At 43.7% G+C, this 17,407-nt stretch overlaps 1 protein-coding gene across 3 annotated transcripts in view; it reads left to right on the top strand.

The window, feature by feature from the left end:
• The window catches only part of brap (BRCA1 associated protein), a 55,605-nt gene extending 40,115 nt beyond the window's left edge, over positions 1-15,490 (top strand). For 2 of the 3 annotated variants that reach the window (XM_070887869.1, XM_070887870.1), the window contains exon 12: positions 12,555-15,490. In XM_070887869.1, the coding sequence (XP_070743970.1) occupies positions 12,555-12,906 (352 nt within the window). In that variant the 3' untranslated portion in view covers positions 12,907-15,490. The remainder of the gene's footprint in view (positions 1-12,554) is intronic. The other variant, XR_011594139.1, reaches the window with a different exon arrangement.
• The last annotated feature ends 1,917 nt before the right edge of the window (positions 15,491-17,407 follow it).

Raw genomic sequence — 17,407 nt, 5'->3', positions numbered from 1 at the left:
AGTTATACAAGTTAGGAACCAGGATTAAATAGCTGGCTAGTAATAAAGCAGAAGCTTGGAGATTAGTAACTGTTAATATTATATTAAATTAATAACTGTTAATACTAAATTATATTAACTGTTAATACTATGATAAATTAGTAACTCGTACTATACTATATTAATAACTTGAATTGGATACATCCTAGGCTTAAGTTTCTGTAAAGTTAATTAATAATTGGATAAATAAAGGCATGGTAGGGCAGCTCGGTCCAGTGGAGTGCACATCCTGTGCCGTTTGGGAAATCCAGGACACTTCCCGTGTCCTGGACAACTACGTGTGCAGAAAGTGTCTTCAGCTGGAGGAGCTCAAGCTCCAGGTTTTGGAGCTCGATCAGCAGCTAGCATCACTGCGGTACATCCGCAATGCTGTCTAGCTTTGTGGATAGCACGTTTCAGGAGGAGGTCATCCCACAGATAAGGAGTGTGCGGTACGAGAGGGAATGGGTGATCGCCAGACTGAAAAGGAGAACCAAGCAGGTAGTGCAGGAGTGGCATGAGTACATCTCTCTCTCTTCAACCAGTATTCTGTTCTGAGTACTGGTGTGGCCGATGGTTCCTCTGGGGAGTACAGCCAGAGCCAAGTCCATGGCACCACGGGTGGCTCAGCTGCATGGGGGGAGGAAGAAGAGTGGAAGAGCAATAGTGGTAGGGGATTCGATAGTTAGGGAAGCAGACAGGCGTTTCTACGGTATGTTACCCCCCTGGTGCCAGGGTCAAGGATGTCACTGAGCGTCTGCAGAACATTGAGAGGGGGAGGGTGAACAGCCAGAGGTCGTGGTCCATATTGGTACCAACGACATAGGTGGGAAAAGGTCCTGCAGGCAGATTTTAGGGAGCTAAGAAAATGAAAAAGCAGGACCTCAAAGGTAGTAATCTCTGGATTACTCTCAAGTGCTGCGCAAGTGAGTATAGAAATAGGGGGATAGAGCAGATGTGTGGCTGGAGAGATGGTGCAGAAGGGAGGGCTTCAGATTCCTGGGGCATTGGGACTGGTTCTGGGGGAGGTGCGACCTGTGCAGGCCAGACGGGTTGCACCTCAACAGGGCCAGAACCAGTATCCTTGCAGGGAGGTTTTCTAGTGCAGTTGGGGAGAGTTTAAAATCATTTGGCAGGGGGGATGGGCACCATGATGTAACATTAGAAAGGGGAAATGAAGTGCTCAAAGGATTGGGAGAGGCAGGGAGCACTAAAGTAAGAAATAGTAAGGTATTATGTGGGGTCCAACTAAGAGAATACAGGATGATCTAAGATGGGTTTACAGTGTATGTATGTGGACGCTCGAAGTGTAGTAAACAAGGTAAGTGAGCTGCAGGCACAAATAGCCACATGGGAATATGATGATGTGGCATTAACTGAAACCTGGCTCAAAAAAGGACAGGATTGGGTATTAAATATTCCTGGTTATAAGGTGTTCAGGAAAGATAGGAGGTGGTGTGGCAGTGTTGGTTAAGGAGAATGTTACAATGCTGGAAAGGGAGGATGTCCTGGAGGGGTCAAGGACAGAATCTATGGGCCCAAGTTTCGGCCTCAGTTGCTCCTGATTTTTTGGAGCAACTGGTGTAGAACGGAGTATCTTAGAAAGTCAAATTCTCGGCATTTAGTTTGCTCCAGTTCTAGTCAATTAGAACAGTTTCACTTTGGAACAGAATTTTTTTTTCAAAAGGGGGCGTGTCCGGCCACTTACGCCTGTTTTCAAAGTTTCGGCAGTGAAAACTTACTCCAAACTAACTTAGAATGGAGTAAGTGAAGATTTTTGTACGCTCGAAAAAACCTTGTCTACACTTTAGAAAATCAGGCGTAGGTTACAAATCAGACGTAGGGAATGGGGGGGGGGGTTTAAAAGGAAGTTTACAAACATTAAATACTTCAGTTTTACAAATAAAGAGCCAACATCAATAATAAATGATAAAAACATCAATAAATCAACCAATAAATCAATCAAAAAAATTAATAAGAAATAATTTTTTTTTAAATCAATAAATAAAACATTTTCTACTTACCGACCAACACCGGGAGCCCTCCAACAGCGTGCTGGGATGCCCCCCTCAGTGTGTCTCTGTCAGTGTCTCTATCTCTCTGTCTGTCTGTGTGTGTCTCTCACTCTCTTGTCTGTCAGTGCCTGTGTTTCTGACAGCGAGGGGAGAGGGGGGGCAGGGGGAGGGGAGGGAGGGGGGGGCAGGGGGAGGGGAGGGAGGGGGGGGCAGGGGGAGGGGAGGGAGGTGGGGGGGGGAGGAGGGGAAGGGGAAGGGTGGAGGGGGAGGAGGAGGAGGAGGAGGGGAAGGGGGGGAGGAGGGGAGGAGGAGGAGAAGGGGAAGGGGGGAGGAGGAGGAGGAGGAGGAGAAGGGGAAGGGGGGGAGGAGGAGGAGGAGGAGGAGAAGGGGAAGGGGGGGAGAGGAGGAGGAGAAGGGGAAGGGGGGGAGGAGAAGGGGAAGGGAAGGGGGGGGAGGAGAAGGGGAAGGGAAGGGGGGGGAGGAGGAGGAGGGGAAGGGGGGGAGGAGGAGGAGGGGAAGGGGGGGAGGAGGAGGAGGGGAAGGGGGGAGGAGGAGAAGGGGAAGGGGGGGAGGAGGAGGAGAAGGGGAGGAGGAGGAGAAGGGGAAAAGGGGGGGGAGGAGAAGAGGGGGGGGGGGGAGAGAAGGGGGAGGGAGGCTGAACGGGCCGGGCCCAAGACTTCAGGCAGGGCCCGTCCCCAGCAGCAGATTTACAGGTAGGTGGCGTTGGGTCGGGGTCGGGAGCGCGGGTTGGGTCGAGGGGAGCGCGGGTCGGGTCGGGGGGAGGGGGAAGCGGGAGTCGGGTCGAGGTCAGGTCCTGTCCAGTTGGGGGGGGGGAAGCGGAAGTCGAGTCGGGTCGGGAGGAAGTAGGAACTGGGCGTGGGAGGCAGCCTTATGCACACAGCCCCAATGAGGCCATTCGGCCAGGGCTAGGGGCTGCGTGCTTCGGGCCCCTCCCACACAGTTTTGGGCGCCTGGAGCTACTGCAGATGCGCACCCACTGTAGCGCGCATGTGCAGAGGTCCCGGCACTGTTTTCAGCGCAGGGACCTGGCTCGTCCCCCTACTGCTCGTGCTGCGCCGCGCCCGGATCCAGAGGACCAGCAGGGAGCCGGAGAATCTGTACGTTTTTTTTTAGGCGCACTTTGTGCGCGAAAAACGGGCGTCCAGGTCAGGGCTGCGCCGTTCTAGGCACGTCCCGAAACTTGGGCCCTATATGGGTAGAGATAAATAATAGAGGTGCCATTATACTACTAGGTTTATTCTATTAACTACCAAATAGTGGGAAAGATATGGAGGAGCATATTTGCAGAGACATTAGAGAGGTGCAAGAACTCTTGAGTAGTAATAATGGGGGACTTCAACTATCCTGGGACCATAATAGTGCAAAGGGCAGAGAAGGGGAAGAATTTTTGAAGTGTGTTCAGAAGAGCTTTCTTGATCAGTATGGGAGGAGGCATTGCTGGATCTGGTTCCGGGGAATGAGGTAAGTCAAGTGATCAGCGTATCATAAGATTTAGATTAGCAATAAAAAGAATATGGAGCAATCTAGAGTAAAAATGTTTAACTGGGGGAAGGCCAATTTCACTAGGCTGAGAATGGATCTGGCCCAGGTAAACAGAAATCAAAGATTGGCAGGCAAAACTGTTGTGGAACAATGGGCTGCCTTTAAAGAGGAAATAGTTCCGGTACAGTTGACGTACATTCCCACGATGGGGAAAGGTAGGGCAACTAAAGTCAGAGCTCCCTGGTTGATGAAACAGATAGAAAATATGTTGAAGCAGAAAAAGAGCATGTATGACATATCAGGTTGCATATATATTTTTTATATATATATCTATGTATTTATATATATATATATATATATATATAGGTCAGAGGAGAAGTGAAAATGAAAATAAGAGGGGCAAAGAGAGGGTATGAGAATAGAATGGCAGCTAACATAAAGGGTAATCCCAAAGTAGTCTACAGGCATATAAATAGTAAAAGGGTAGTAAGAGAAGGGGTGGGACCGATTAAGGACCAAAAAGGAGACCGATGAATGGAGGCAGAGGGTATGGCTGAGGTACTAAATGAGTACTTTACCAAGGAAAAGGATGCTGCAATAGACATAGTGAAGGAGGAGGTAGTGGAGACACTTGATCGGATACAAATTGATAAAGAGGTATTAGAAAGGTTGGCTGTACTTAAAGTAGATAAATCAGCAGGAGTGGATGGGATGCATCTTTAGATGCTGAGGGAATTGAGGGTGGAAATTGCGCAGGCACTGGCCATAATATTCCAATCCTTCATAGATACGGAGGTGGTGCCAGAGGACTGAAGAATTGCAAATATTACACCATTGTTCAAAAAAAGAAGTAAAGGTAAACCCAGCACTGCAGGCCAGTCAGTTTGACCTTAGTAATGGGGAAACTTTTAGAAATGGTAATCACTGACAAAATTAACAGTCACTTGGATAGGTGTGGATCAATTAAGGAAAGCCAGCACGAATCATTAAAGATAAATCGTGTTTAACCAACTTGATTTGAGTTTTATGATGCAGTAACAGAGAGGGTCGATGAGGCTAATGCAGTTGATGTAGTATACATGGATTTCCAAAAGGCGTTTGACAAAGTGCCCATAATAGGCTTGCCAGCAAAATTGAAGCTTATGGAATAAAAGGGACAGTGGCAGCCTGGATACAAAATTGGCTAAGTTACAGGAAACAGAGAGTAGTGGTGAACAGTTGTTTTTCAGACTGGAGGAAGGTATACAGAGGTGATCCTCAGGGGTTGGTTCTCGGATGTATATTAATGACTTGGACGTGGGTGTACAGGGCACAATTTCAGAGTTTGCAGATGACACAAGACTTGAAAGTATACTGAACAGTGAGGAGGCGAGAGATAGACTTCAGGAAGACATAGACAGGCTGGTGGCGAACACATGGCAGATGAAGTTTAATGCAGAAAAGTGTGAAGTGATGCATTTTGATAGGAAGAATGAGGAGAGGATATATAAACTAAAAGGTGCAATCCTAAAGGGAGTGCACGAACAGAGAGGGTATATGTGCATAAAGCGTTGAAGATGGTAGGGCAGGTTGAGAAAGCAGTTAAAAAGGCTTATGGGATCCTGGGCTTCATAAATGGAGGTACAGAGTACAAAAGTGTGGAAATTATGATGAACCTGTATAAAACACAGGTTCGGCCCCAATTGGAGTATTGTGTCCAATTCTGGGCACCACACTTTAGGAAGGATGTGAAGGCCTTCGAGAAGGTGCAGAAAAGATTTACAACAACAATTCCAGGAATGAGGGACTGATAGACTGAAGAAGCTGGGGTTGTTCTTTTTGAAGCAGAGAAGATTTGATGGAGATTTTCAAAATCATGAAGGGTCTGAACAGGGTAGATAAGAGAAATTGTTCCCATTGGCAGAAGGGGCAAGAACCAGAGGACACCGATTTAAGGTGATTGGCAAAAGAACCCAACTTTTTTGCGCAAGTGGTTAAGATCTGGAATGCACTGCCTGAAAGGATGGAGGAGGCAGACTCAATTTTATCTTTCAAAAGGGAGTTGGATAAGTATCTGAAGAAAAAAAAATTGCACGGCTACAGGGAAAGGGCAGGGGAGTGGGACTAGCTGAGAGTTGGAATGGGCTCGATGGGCCGAATGGCCGCCTTCCATGTTGTAACCATTCTATGGGCCCAATTTTAGCCATGACTTGCATCAATTTTTTTGGAGTAAGTTTTTAAAAAAAAAAAACATTTCCCCCAATAAACGTGCTTCAGAGTAACTTAGTTAGGTACAATTTTTTTTTTTAGTTTTTTTTTCCAAAGGGGGGGCATTCCCAGACACTTAGATCAGTTTTGGCCATTTATGCCACTTTAGCCAGCTAACACTTTCACCAAATCGACTTAGGTCCGCATATGTGGCCAGCTCGGAAAAACATTGCGGCAGTTAAGAAATCGGCGCATGTAAGTAAGGACCTGCACCCAAGCAACAAACATTCCAAATAAAAGTTAAAATAACTAAATAAAAATAAAGAACTCAGGTAAACAATTGATTAACAATTTAAATATTTGGAGTAAATCCTACCTTGGGCAGGGGAAGGCAGCGTGCCGGCCTGTATGGAAGGCCATTCGGCGTGGGATAGGGGCGGTCGGCAAAGATGCATCGGAGCGGTGGAGGGAGGGAGAGGAAAGGCAGGGAGAGGAATGGTTTGGTGGGGTGGGGGGGTGGAGGGAAGGAGGGAGAGAGAGGAGTTGGCTGGGCTCCACGGCATCGGGAGGGAGGGAGAGGAAAGGCTGGGCTCGGTGACCTGTGCGGGAGGCCACTCGGCCTGGGCTAGGTGCGGCACGACAACACGCACCGAGGCGCCACTTGGCCTGGGCTAGGGGTGGAAGCGATCGGCATTGGGATTCAACTGGCATCTGTATACCACGGGGAGAGAGAGGGGCTGGGCTGCAAATGAACGGTGGGGGGAGGAGGAGAGCGCGTCAACGCGGCGTCTGTGGGAAGAGAGAGAGGCTGGGCCGATTGACAAATTTCGGCACTACTGCGCATAGTAGTAGCAACTTTTATTGACATTGCAACTGGTATAAAATGAGTTGTGTAACTGCAGCCTATCGACCTACTGATCATCCAAGTCAAAGTTCTGTTGTTTTGGCAGTGCTTATTTTTCAGAAATATTGTGCTAGTCACAAACTGTTCAAGCAGTTTAAAATGGTATTTAACCTCTTAAATATTACCAGATGCACACACAAGTGGGGCAGGGTCCTTAAGTATTCATTTGTAACAGTAGTGTAGAATTAATACAATACAGTAGCGAATTTAGAGGATTAAGTCTCAAATACAATCCTTGGCTAAAATTGTTGTGTTGTTTAATAAGCACATAAGAAATAGGAGCAAGAGAAGGCCATACGGCCCCTCGACCCTGCGCCGCCATTTAATACGATCATGGCTGATCCGATCATGGACTCTGGTCCACTTCCCTGCCCACTCCCCATTACCCCTTATTCCCTTATCGTTCAAGAAACTGTCTATTTCTGTCTTAAATTTATTCAATGTCCCAGCTTCCACAGCTCTCTGAGGCAGCGAATTCCACAGATTTACAACCCCCTCTGAGAGAAGAAATTTCTCTTCATCTCAGTTTTAAATGGGCGGCCCCTTATTCTAAGATTATGCCCTCTAGTTCTAGCCTCCCCTATCAGCTGAAACATCCTCTCGGCATCCACCTTGTCAATCCCCCTCACAATCTTATACATTTCATTCCCCACTTCCTTCGCCTTACCATAGTCAGCCATGCCTTCAGCCGTCTATGCCTATACTCTGGAATTCTCTCCCTAAACCTTTCCACTTCTTTCCTCTAAGACGCTCCTCAAAACCTACCTCTTTGACTAAGCTTTTAGTCACCTGTCCTTCTGTATCCATTTTTGTATCCGTGTAAAATTTTGTCTTATTGCCCTCCTGCGAAGCGCCTTGTGATGTTTTAATATGTTAAAGGTGCTATATAAATGCAAGTTATTGTAACTTTATATAAAAGTTGGAAAGGTTCAAATTTTAGAAACAAGACTTCAGGTGGCTGAAATTCTTTGGGGGAGTTCTGCTGATCTTCACCTCAACTTAGGCAGAAGGCTGGTGGTTCCCCTGGAAAATGGAAGAGACACTGGAAGTTTTTGGCTTGCATGGAACCTCTGCCTGCCCCCTAACGAGGAAAATGTCATTGGAGATGGGGATTCCTTGGGTTGGGAGTTCCTGTTCTGTTTGCTAAGTCAGGACCCAGTCTTTCTGTGGAGCCCAGCACATCGAGTGAGTTCAGCTATGTCAGCCTCTAAATGGAAAAATATAGGCCCCCAGGGAAAGGGGCTGCACCTCTTGAGAAAAGTAAGATAATTAAAAACTTCTACAGGGAGCTAAAGAGAATGTGGCCTGGGTTGGGAGGGGTGCCCGATGCTGGGCGAGCACCAGAGTTTGTGGCTGAATGGGGCAGGCGGGTGCCAAAGTTGTGCCTGTAGTGGTGCCTGTGCCTAGTTGCACATGCTCTTAAGGCACCTTTTGCTGACCCTGCAAACTCCAATGGAGTTGGAGCTCAAGAGTATTGGCAGGTGCAATCCTGGCATTGCATCCCAAGCATTTTCAGCTCCCTGATCCTCCAAACTGTTCACTCCTTCCAGTGTGTTATTGCTATGTTGTCATTTTTAAGTTGAACGTGCAATGGAAACTTAAAGTTAATGACAGAGTATATAACTTAAAACTGAAGACAACATTCTGTCTACATCCTGATCCAATTATCCCCTGCCCTCTGACATTGCTTCGCCTGAAGCGTGCACTTGGTCTCAACCCCCATGGATGTTTGACTCGTTGAACCTTAAATATGCGGTGCCCTGTAGTCTGCAGTGACTCCTTGAGGATTACATAGAATATACAGCACAGAAACTGGTCATTTGGCCCAATAGGTCTATGCTGGTGTTTATACTCCAAGAGCCTCCTCCCACCCCTCTTCATCTAACCTTACCAGCATAACCTAGTAGCTCTAGTATTAAAATAATAATCTGTTACTCCTGAAGTTATAAAATCTTTGCAACCACCATATTAAGTATTAGTCTCATAACAAAATACTGTTGCGCTAATGATTCCCAATTTTAACAGGAGTGAAGATTTTCACCTAGAGTTGATAGTTGCAAACAGTAGCAACGAGTGCATTAGACTTGAAGTTTTAGCTTTCAGCCTAAACTGAAATTTGAACTTGTCCTCTTATGGTGGCTCTGGCAATTCTTGCCAAAGCCTCCAAATGGAGTACTCAGTGGGGCTTTAGGTCTCAAATCTCCTTCCCCCACTCCTCCAAAAACGTCATATTGTGTTGGGAATTTGAAGCCGGTATTGATAGTTGCAGAGAAATCTGTTCCACCCTCCTGACTGAAGGAGGATGCATGTGACCAGAGGTAGGAGTGGGGGAGTTTAAAGGACAAAAAATATAGATGACATCTGAGAATCCTGCAGAGCTGTGACTACTTGGCAAGTCTATTTATTTCCAGTGATATGTGAAATTGAAGGTCAGTAGTTGGTGTGCGAGAGAATTGAGGACTGTAGTTGAAGAAAGGACAAAGAGTTGAAGGTTTTGTGAAAAACTTAAAAGTTGAGCAGCTTGAAAAAGGTTATAAAACCAATGGTAATTTAACAAGAAGTTGTTTGGTAGAGATGTTGCATATAGAAAACGGGTAATCAGGAATACGAATGATAAACCATGTAACTTGTTAATGCAGAATTTGATGATGATCCAGTGGGTAAAAGCTAGTTTGGAAAAGCTTTTTTTTTCATGGAGATATCATTGTGACGAGACCATTCTAGTTCTTCCTGTTGTTCTCAGCTTTAGGCTGGAATAATTTCAGTTAATCCAATCCTGTATTCCAAGAACAAAGGATCTAGGAATGAAAAGGGTCCATTTATCTCTGATCAGACAATTGCCAGATACGTACTTATTCCATTTCCCTATCTCATTATGTACCATTTTAATTCCATTTAGAAATAACTCTAACTTCCTACTACACATTTATGCAACTCTTTTCAAATTTGTTTTAATCTAAGGATAAGGGGTAAGCCATTTAGGACCGAGATGAGGAGAAACTTCTTCACCCAGAGAGTGGTGAACCTGTGGAATTCTCTACCACAGAAAATTGTTGAGGCCAATTCATTAAATATATTCAAAAAGGAGTTGGATGTAGTCCTTACTACTAGGGGGATCAAGGGGTATGGCGAGAAAGCAGAAATGGGGTACTGAAGTTGCATGTTCAGCCATGAACCTATTGAATGGCGGTGCAGGCTCGAAGGGCTGAATGGCCTACTCCTGCACCTATTTTCTATGTTTTTCTATATTTCTATTTCGATAAGATCACCTCTCATTCTTCTGAATTCCAATGAGTAGAGGTCCAACCTACTCAAACTTTCCTCATAAGTCAAACCCCTCATCTCTGGAATCAACCTTGTGAACCTTCTCTGAACTGGCCTCCAAAGCAAGTATATAAAAGCAAGTGACTAAAAAAGCAATAAAGAAAGGAAAGATAGATTTCGAAGGTAAACTTGCGCAAAACATAAAAACAGATAGTAAAAGCTTTTACAGATATATAAAACGGAAAAGAGTGACTAAAGTAAATGTTGGTCCCTTAGAAGATGAGAAGGGGGATTTAATAATAGGAAATGTGGAAATGGCTGAGACCGTAAACAATTATTTTGCTTCGGTCTTCACAGTGGAAGACACAAAAACCTTGCCAAAAATTGCTGGTCACGGGAATGTGGGAAGGGGGGGACTTTGAGACAATCACTATCACTAGGGAGGTAGTGCTGGACAGGCGAATGGGACTCAAGGTAGACAAGTCCCCTGGTCCTGATGAAATGCATCCCAGGGTATTAAAAGAGATGGCGGAAGTTATAGCAGATGCATTCGTTATAATCTACCAAAATTCTCTGGACTCTGGGGAGGTACCAGCGGATTGGAAAGCAGCTAATGTAACGCCTCTGTTTAAAAAAAAAAAGGGGGCAGACAAAAGGCAGGTAACTATAGGCCAGTTAGTTTAACATCTGTAGTGGGGAAAATGCTTGAAACTAGCATTAAGGAAGAAATAGCGGGACATCTAGATAGGAATAGTGCAATCAAGCAGACGCAGCATGGATTCATGAAGGGGAAATCATGTTTAACTAATTTACTAGAATTCTTTGAGGATATAACGAGCATGGTGGATAGAGGTGTACCGATGGATGTGGTGTATTTAGATTTCCAAAAGGCATTCGATAAGGTGCCACACAAAAGGTTACTACTGAAGATAGAGGTACGCGGAGTCAGAGGAAATGTATTAGCATGGATAGAGAATTGGCTGGCGAACAGAAAGCAGAGAGTCGGGTTGGAAATCGGTGGTTAGTGGTGTGCCACAGGGATCGGTTCTGGGACCACAACTGTTTACAATATACATAGATGACCTGGAAAAGGGGACAGAGTGTAGTGTAACAAAATTTGCAGATGGCACTAAGATTAGTGGGAAAGCGGGTTGTGTAGAGGACACAGAGAGGCTCAGAGATTTGGATAGGTTAAGTGAATAGGCGAAGGTTTGACAGATGGAATACAATGTCGGAAAGTGTGAGGTCATCCACCTCGGGGGGGAAAAAAAAACAGTAAAAGGGAATATTATTTGAATGGGGAGAAATTACAACATGCTGAGGTGCAGAGGGACCTGGGGGTCCTTGTGCATGAAACTCTTGTGCATGAATCCCAAAAAGTTAGTTTGCAGGTGCAGCAGGTAATCAGGAAAGCGAATGGAATGTTGGCCTTCATTGCGAGAGGCATGGAGTACAAAAGCAGGGAGGTCATGCTGCAACTGTATAAGGTATTGGTGAGGCTGCACCTGGAGTACTGCGTGCAGTTTTGGTCACCTTACTTAAGGAAGGATATACTAGCTTTGGAGGGGGTACAGAGACGATTCACTAGGCTGATTCCGGAGATGACGGGGTTACCTTATGATGATAGATTGAGTAGACTGGGTCTTTACCCGTTGGAGTTCAGAAGGATGAGGGGTGATCTTATAGAAACATTTAAAATCATGAAAGGGATAGACAAGATAGAGGCAGAGAGGTTGTTTCCACTGGTAGGGGAGGCTAGAATTAGGGGGCACAGCCTCAAAATACGGGGGAGCCAATTTAAAACCGAGATGAGAAGGAATTTCTTCTCCCAGAGGGTTGTGAATCTGTGGAATTCTCTGCCCAAGGAAGCAGTTGAGGCTAGCTCATTGAATGTATTCAAGTCACAGATAGATAGCTTTTTAACCAATAGGGGAATTAAGGGTTACGGGGAGAGGGCGGGTAAGTGGAGCTGAGTCCACGGCCAGATCAGCCATGATCTTATTGAATGGCAGAGCAGGCTTGAGGGGCTAGATGGCCTACTCCTGTTCCTAATTCTTATGTTCTTATCCTTTCGTAAATATGGAAACCAAAACTACACGCAGTATTCCAGGTGTGGCCTCACCAATACCCTGTTTAACTGTAGCAAGACTTCCCTGCTTTTTCACTCCATCCCCTTTGCAATAAAGGCCAAGATTCCATTGGCCTTCCTGATCGCTTGCTGTATTAGGGCTGTATTAAGTTTTATTCAGTTGTATAATGTTTCTGGTGCTGGACATGGTAGGTCTAAATTTATTGTGCATCCATATTGCATGTCCCACATAATTTAATCTGACCATAAATTCTCGGTTATAATCTTTGTGGGCAGAAACTTCTTGTTCAAAGATGTTTACTCTCTTTCTGGTTGTACATTTCCATTACAAGAAATATTTACAATAGGAAACTACTATTGTATAAGATCGAAAGAGAATGCCACTATGATTAAACCCTCATTTTTTTTTAATGCATTTTCCTATGCCAGATGCAGATGGGACTGGGGATTGAGATGCATTGCACAGTTGAGAACCAAAACCTACAAATAAACGAGCATTCAGCTCTTGTAGAATTTCAGTTGGGATGTCCCAGTATTGTTTTTAAAGATGTCTCTCTTCATGTCCTGCTGCTAGGTGTTCTCAATTGAACAACAGAGTTTTGAAACTAGGCACTGAACTGAAAGAGGAGCAAGAAATGAACAAGTGCCTGCGATCTAATCAGATCCAGCTGCAAGCCAAGCTGAAGGAAGAGGAGAAGAGGCTGAAGGACACGTGCGATGAGAAGGACCGGCAGATTACAGAGGTGCAGGAGCAGTTGCGAGATGTCATGTTCTACTTGGAGGCTCAGCAGAAAATCAATCAAATGCCAGCAGACACTCGGCAGGAGATTCAGGAGGGACAGATAAATATTGCATCTGCTGCACCGTCACCTGGAGCCATAACCAAACAGACCTCGAGGAGGGGAAGAGGCAAAAGGAGCAAATAGTTGAGCTTTTTCATTTTTGAAAGAGGAAAAAAAAAACAAAAACAAAAAACCTCCTGGGAGGTGTGTGTATATTTGCTTATTTTCAGTGCTGACCACTACCATACTTGTGTTATCTTTGATTCTATATTCAAGAATTGCCAGTTTTTTGGGGGCAGTTGGGCTATATTCTGCATTGTGCAGAAAAATTATTTAATACAACATTATTGATTTGTATTTGCTGGTATTATAGCTTAAGTGTATGATTCCAAGTAATTGGAAAAAGGTTTGCCGTACACATTTGTCAAATGTGCAGGACATCTCAAAACTACTCTAACACGATGAATAATTCACAGTAATCTATTCATGCACATTAACATTAAAATTATCCATTTTCATATTTTTCAACTTGCTTGAAATTCACAAGCATACTCATTAGACTGGCAATCCAGCACTTACACACGCTATTTGGATTATAGGCTACATGGTTTAAATGGGAGTAGCAATATAGTTGACACTACAGTCATTCAAACCTGCACAGTATGCACACCTGGAACATTGTAGGACACCGTGTGAATTTAAAAGAACATTTTAATCAAGTGTTTCTGCACAAGTTTATTGGAAGATTTTTTTTGTGGACCAGGTAATGTAGTGGGTTAGAGCACTGCTTTCATCTGGAATCTCAGTATAATTATAGCCAGACTAATGACATGCTAATCTCTCTCAGCTGTTGGATACCTAACTGAAATGAATCTGGGCAGTTTAAATTCAAATCCACAGGAGAAAATTGTCCATAATTCAACATTAATTGCGAATTTCATTCATAAGATGGGTGATGTGGATAATGGAAATGTTATAGTGGTGTTGTGGCCTACATTTAAAGTGACACACCTGACCTGAAAGTGATAAATGTTGACATTAAGGAAAAAAATTAAGATTCTTGTGAAAAGAACAAAAAAAAGTAGATAGATGTCTATATAAAAAAAAAAATGTAAATGTGTATTAAGTTTACTGAACTGACAATTGCAGTTAATTGAAAGGATGGGGTCCATCAAATTAACTTATTCTAAGCTTTTAACTTTAGAATATAAAAATTAAGGTATTCTTGAAAGAAATCTGACAAAACCATTTCTGTACATGCACTGACTTTTACAGCCAGGTTTTGTGACAGTAAAACCACATTTTTCCACTGATGTGACTGGTAAATTAAACTGTTGGCAGGATTGATACTTCACTTGTAAAAAATGAGCAGTGTGGAATATCCCAGAAATAAAAATGGGCTGTGGTTGATCATAAATCACATACCCAAAGAATAAACGGAGTATCTCACTAGTGTCTCCAGGTGTTGCTTCACTTATATCAAAGACCATTGCAACTATAGCACTCCAATTTCTTCCATACTGTGGGGGAAAAAATTATCCCGTAGTATTCTGCCCTTGGTTTGTAAGCGATTTTATTTCTAAGTCACATGATTTTGTTCTTTCTGACTGACTTGCAGCTAACATCTGTATTTTTCATGTAATTTTTGTTTTTAGGGAGTTTTTTTTTGGCAGATTTTCTGAGCAGAACCCTATGCAAATACAGAATGGCAACAATCGCTACGTCTAAGTAACTAAGAATGGAAAGGAACTTGGTCGATTATCAAACCACCTAAGCTACTTAAGGTTCTACCAATTCTCTCAGTTGTGGTCGAGTCAGCAGTAAATATATTATCCAATGGTTGCAGTACTTAGCAAGAAGCTTAGAACACTTAATGCCAGAGACAGATGTGATTCTGTGGTTGCTGTAAACAATCAAACTTAGAAAAAAAACTGATATTAATATATTATGAAATTTAATTTAAAGAGAAAGGAAACTTTTTGAATTCGTGTACATTTTTGAATGAACTTTAATTTACTACTTGTTAGCATCTCGCAGGTTATAAAGAAATCTAAAGATGCAAATTTACTTTCCCTGTTTCCTGGGTAAATCTTATTATAGTGGTTAAATATTATGGATGATGGCTGATGTTAGACAGCTGTAGATTGATAGATGTTGAATGAATTGCCAAGCAGGTTAATTGAAGTATACTTTTTTTCTGCACAAAATGTCTGTTACTTGTCCTTGGGGACCACTAATACTCCCCATGTTTAACCACACGCGCAAAAAGGCAATTTTATTAAAATAGTTTTTGTAGGTGTTTTGTGACAAATGTTTCTGAAGTAAAACATACTGGTGTAAATTATTATCTACAGCCAAACCATGTTACCTCTAATGGAGGTAGTAATATAACCATTTTGTAAATAGCATTTAATGCACTCTCTCTCTTTTGAGGGCTGTTGAACCTTGAAGTACAAAATGATGCATTTGGCGTGAAACTCTTCAAGCTGGATCACTGTATTTTAATTTTACATAGTGTCTAATTTGGTCCGTCCTACCTAATTTCAATAGACTGAGCAATAGCACTGTCATAAGTGTGACTCGGGCAGTACAAACATAACTTTTGACTTTTGTCTAATCAGAATGGAACAAACCAGAGCTCTGTGTTTCAAGACTTTGTTGCAGCCCTAGTTGTGAAAAAATATCATAGGATTGTTTTAACAGAATAAAAATAGTTCCACAGAAAACATTTACCTTTGTTCTGTTGTCTTCCGTGCTACCCTCGTCCCACTCCATTCAGCTAAATTCCTTTTTCCACCTTCCGAAAGGACCTAACTCATGCTAAGATACCGTACCACAAGCATTACCTTCCCTCTGGTACCTCAGCCAAATGGCCATTGTTCATAAGGTAGTCTTCGTGGTGAGTACCAGCAAGCTATTCAACTGAGGGCAGAATCTCAGCCAAATCCAATCCTGTCTCATTAGCCGAGATTTTGCTCACCTCGGCAGGTCCGGTACGGCCAGTGTCGGGTCGTGACTCCGCTGCTGCTTCCATCCTGCTGCCTAAAATGAACTTGCCTCAATGGGGCTTGTTAAGCTTTTCCAACGGTTTTCCCAGCCCAATTAGATAGAACGGGTCTGGTGACGTCATTCATGATGCTTTTAAGCCGGTTTCTTTAAAAGGACCATGGCCACCTTTTGACGTTTGTGTTGTCAGTGTTCTACAGCAAATGCTGACAATCATTGCTCAGAGGTGCAGAGCTGCACCCAGGTTCTCCCATGATTCCCTCCATATGCTTATCCGAGCATGCAGAGAGGTCCTCTTCACTTCCGATGGGCAGAAAAGATCGTCCCAGGAGACCAAGATAGCCTGGTTGCACATTTGCAGCCTGCATAAAGCCGTGTTCCAAATGCAGAAAGCAATAGCTTCTGTGCTTGGAAAGTTGAACAGCTATGATGTGGGAGCCTTTATAGTACATTTCAAGCTGTCAACTAATCGGCTAATTCAATTCCACCTCGGGTTAACAGACATGTTTCATGAGCAGCACAGATCTATGGGCGAACAGTTAAAGTTAAAAGGTAAAGTTAAAGCCATTATTAAGGGTCTGTCAACAAGCCAATAATTGCTTAAAATGGGTCTCCCGCCTCGTCGGGTCCGATCCAAGATCACAGACACCATTGGGAAAGGTGCCTTGCAGCGGGTTGATGGCAGATTCCCGACACGCTGTCGAAAAAAATCAAATTTACCACCCAAAACAGTCTTGCCCTTGAAATTTCCATGAGAACCACTGGGATCGTTTTACAAGGAGCGAACTTGGTCAGGGAGGGAAAATCTGCAAATTGCGTTTGGCATGTGTCAATATTTCTAGAGGGAAAATAAGCACAGGTCCTTGAAAATTTCCATATCTTAATTTTTAATTTATCTTAATCATTATTGTTCCTTCCCTCATAATGTAGCTACTTGGCCGGCAAGTGTTATAAATAAGTCCAAAATAAATCAGACTGTCAGATTCTCACCATGATGGGGCATGCAACCAGTTGGAAACTTGGCTTCCGCCGGGAAATAACCAGTGAATGTACAATCACAAGAAGCTGAATGGAAACGTAACTTTGCCCAACTCCACCCCTGCTCCACTCATCTGCTGCTGAAATTCTCATCCATATCTTTATTACTTCTAGACTTGACTATTCCAATGCTCTCCTGGCCAGCTTCCCATCTTCCACCCTCCATAAACTTGAACTCATCCAAAACTCTACTGCCCATATCTTAACTCTCACCGTCCCATTCGCCCATCACTGCTGACTTGCATTTGGCTCCCGATTAAACAATGCCTCGATTTTTAAATTCTCATCCTTGTTTTCAAATCCCTCCAAGGCCTCTTCCTTCTCCCCCCCCCCCCAATCTCTAACCTCCTCCAGCCTTATACCCCTCGATTTCTGCGCTTCTCCAATTCTGACCTCTTGTGCATCCCCGATTTAATTGCTCACAATTGTCTTCAGCTGCCTAGGATCTAAGCTCTGGAATTGTCTCCCTAAACCTCCGCCTCTCTACCTTTCTCCTCCTTTAGGACGCTCTTTAAAACCTACCTCTTTGACCAAGCTTTTTGGTTATCTATTCTGATATCTCTCTGTGGCTCAATGTCAATTCTTTTTTTGATAACACACC

Source organism: Pristiophorus japonicus, chromosome 8, assembly GCF_044704955.1.
Source record: "Pristiophorus japonicus isolate sPriJap1 chromosome 8, sPriJap1.hap1, whole genome shotgun sequence".
NCBI lineage: Eukaryota > Metazoa > Chordata > Chondrichthyes > Pristiophoridae > Pristiophorus > Pristiophorus japonicus.
The sequence above is the reverse complement of the archived record's forward strand: the minus strand, read 5'-3'. Positions and strand labels throughout refer to the sequence as shown.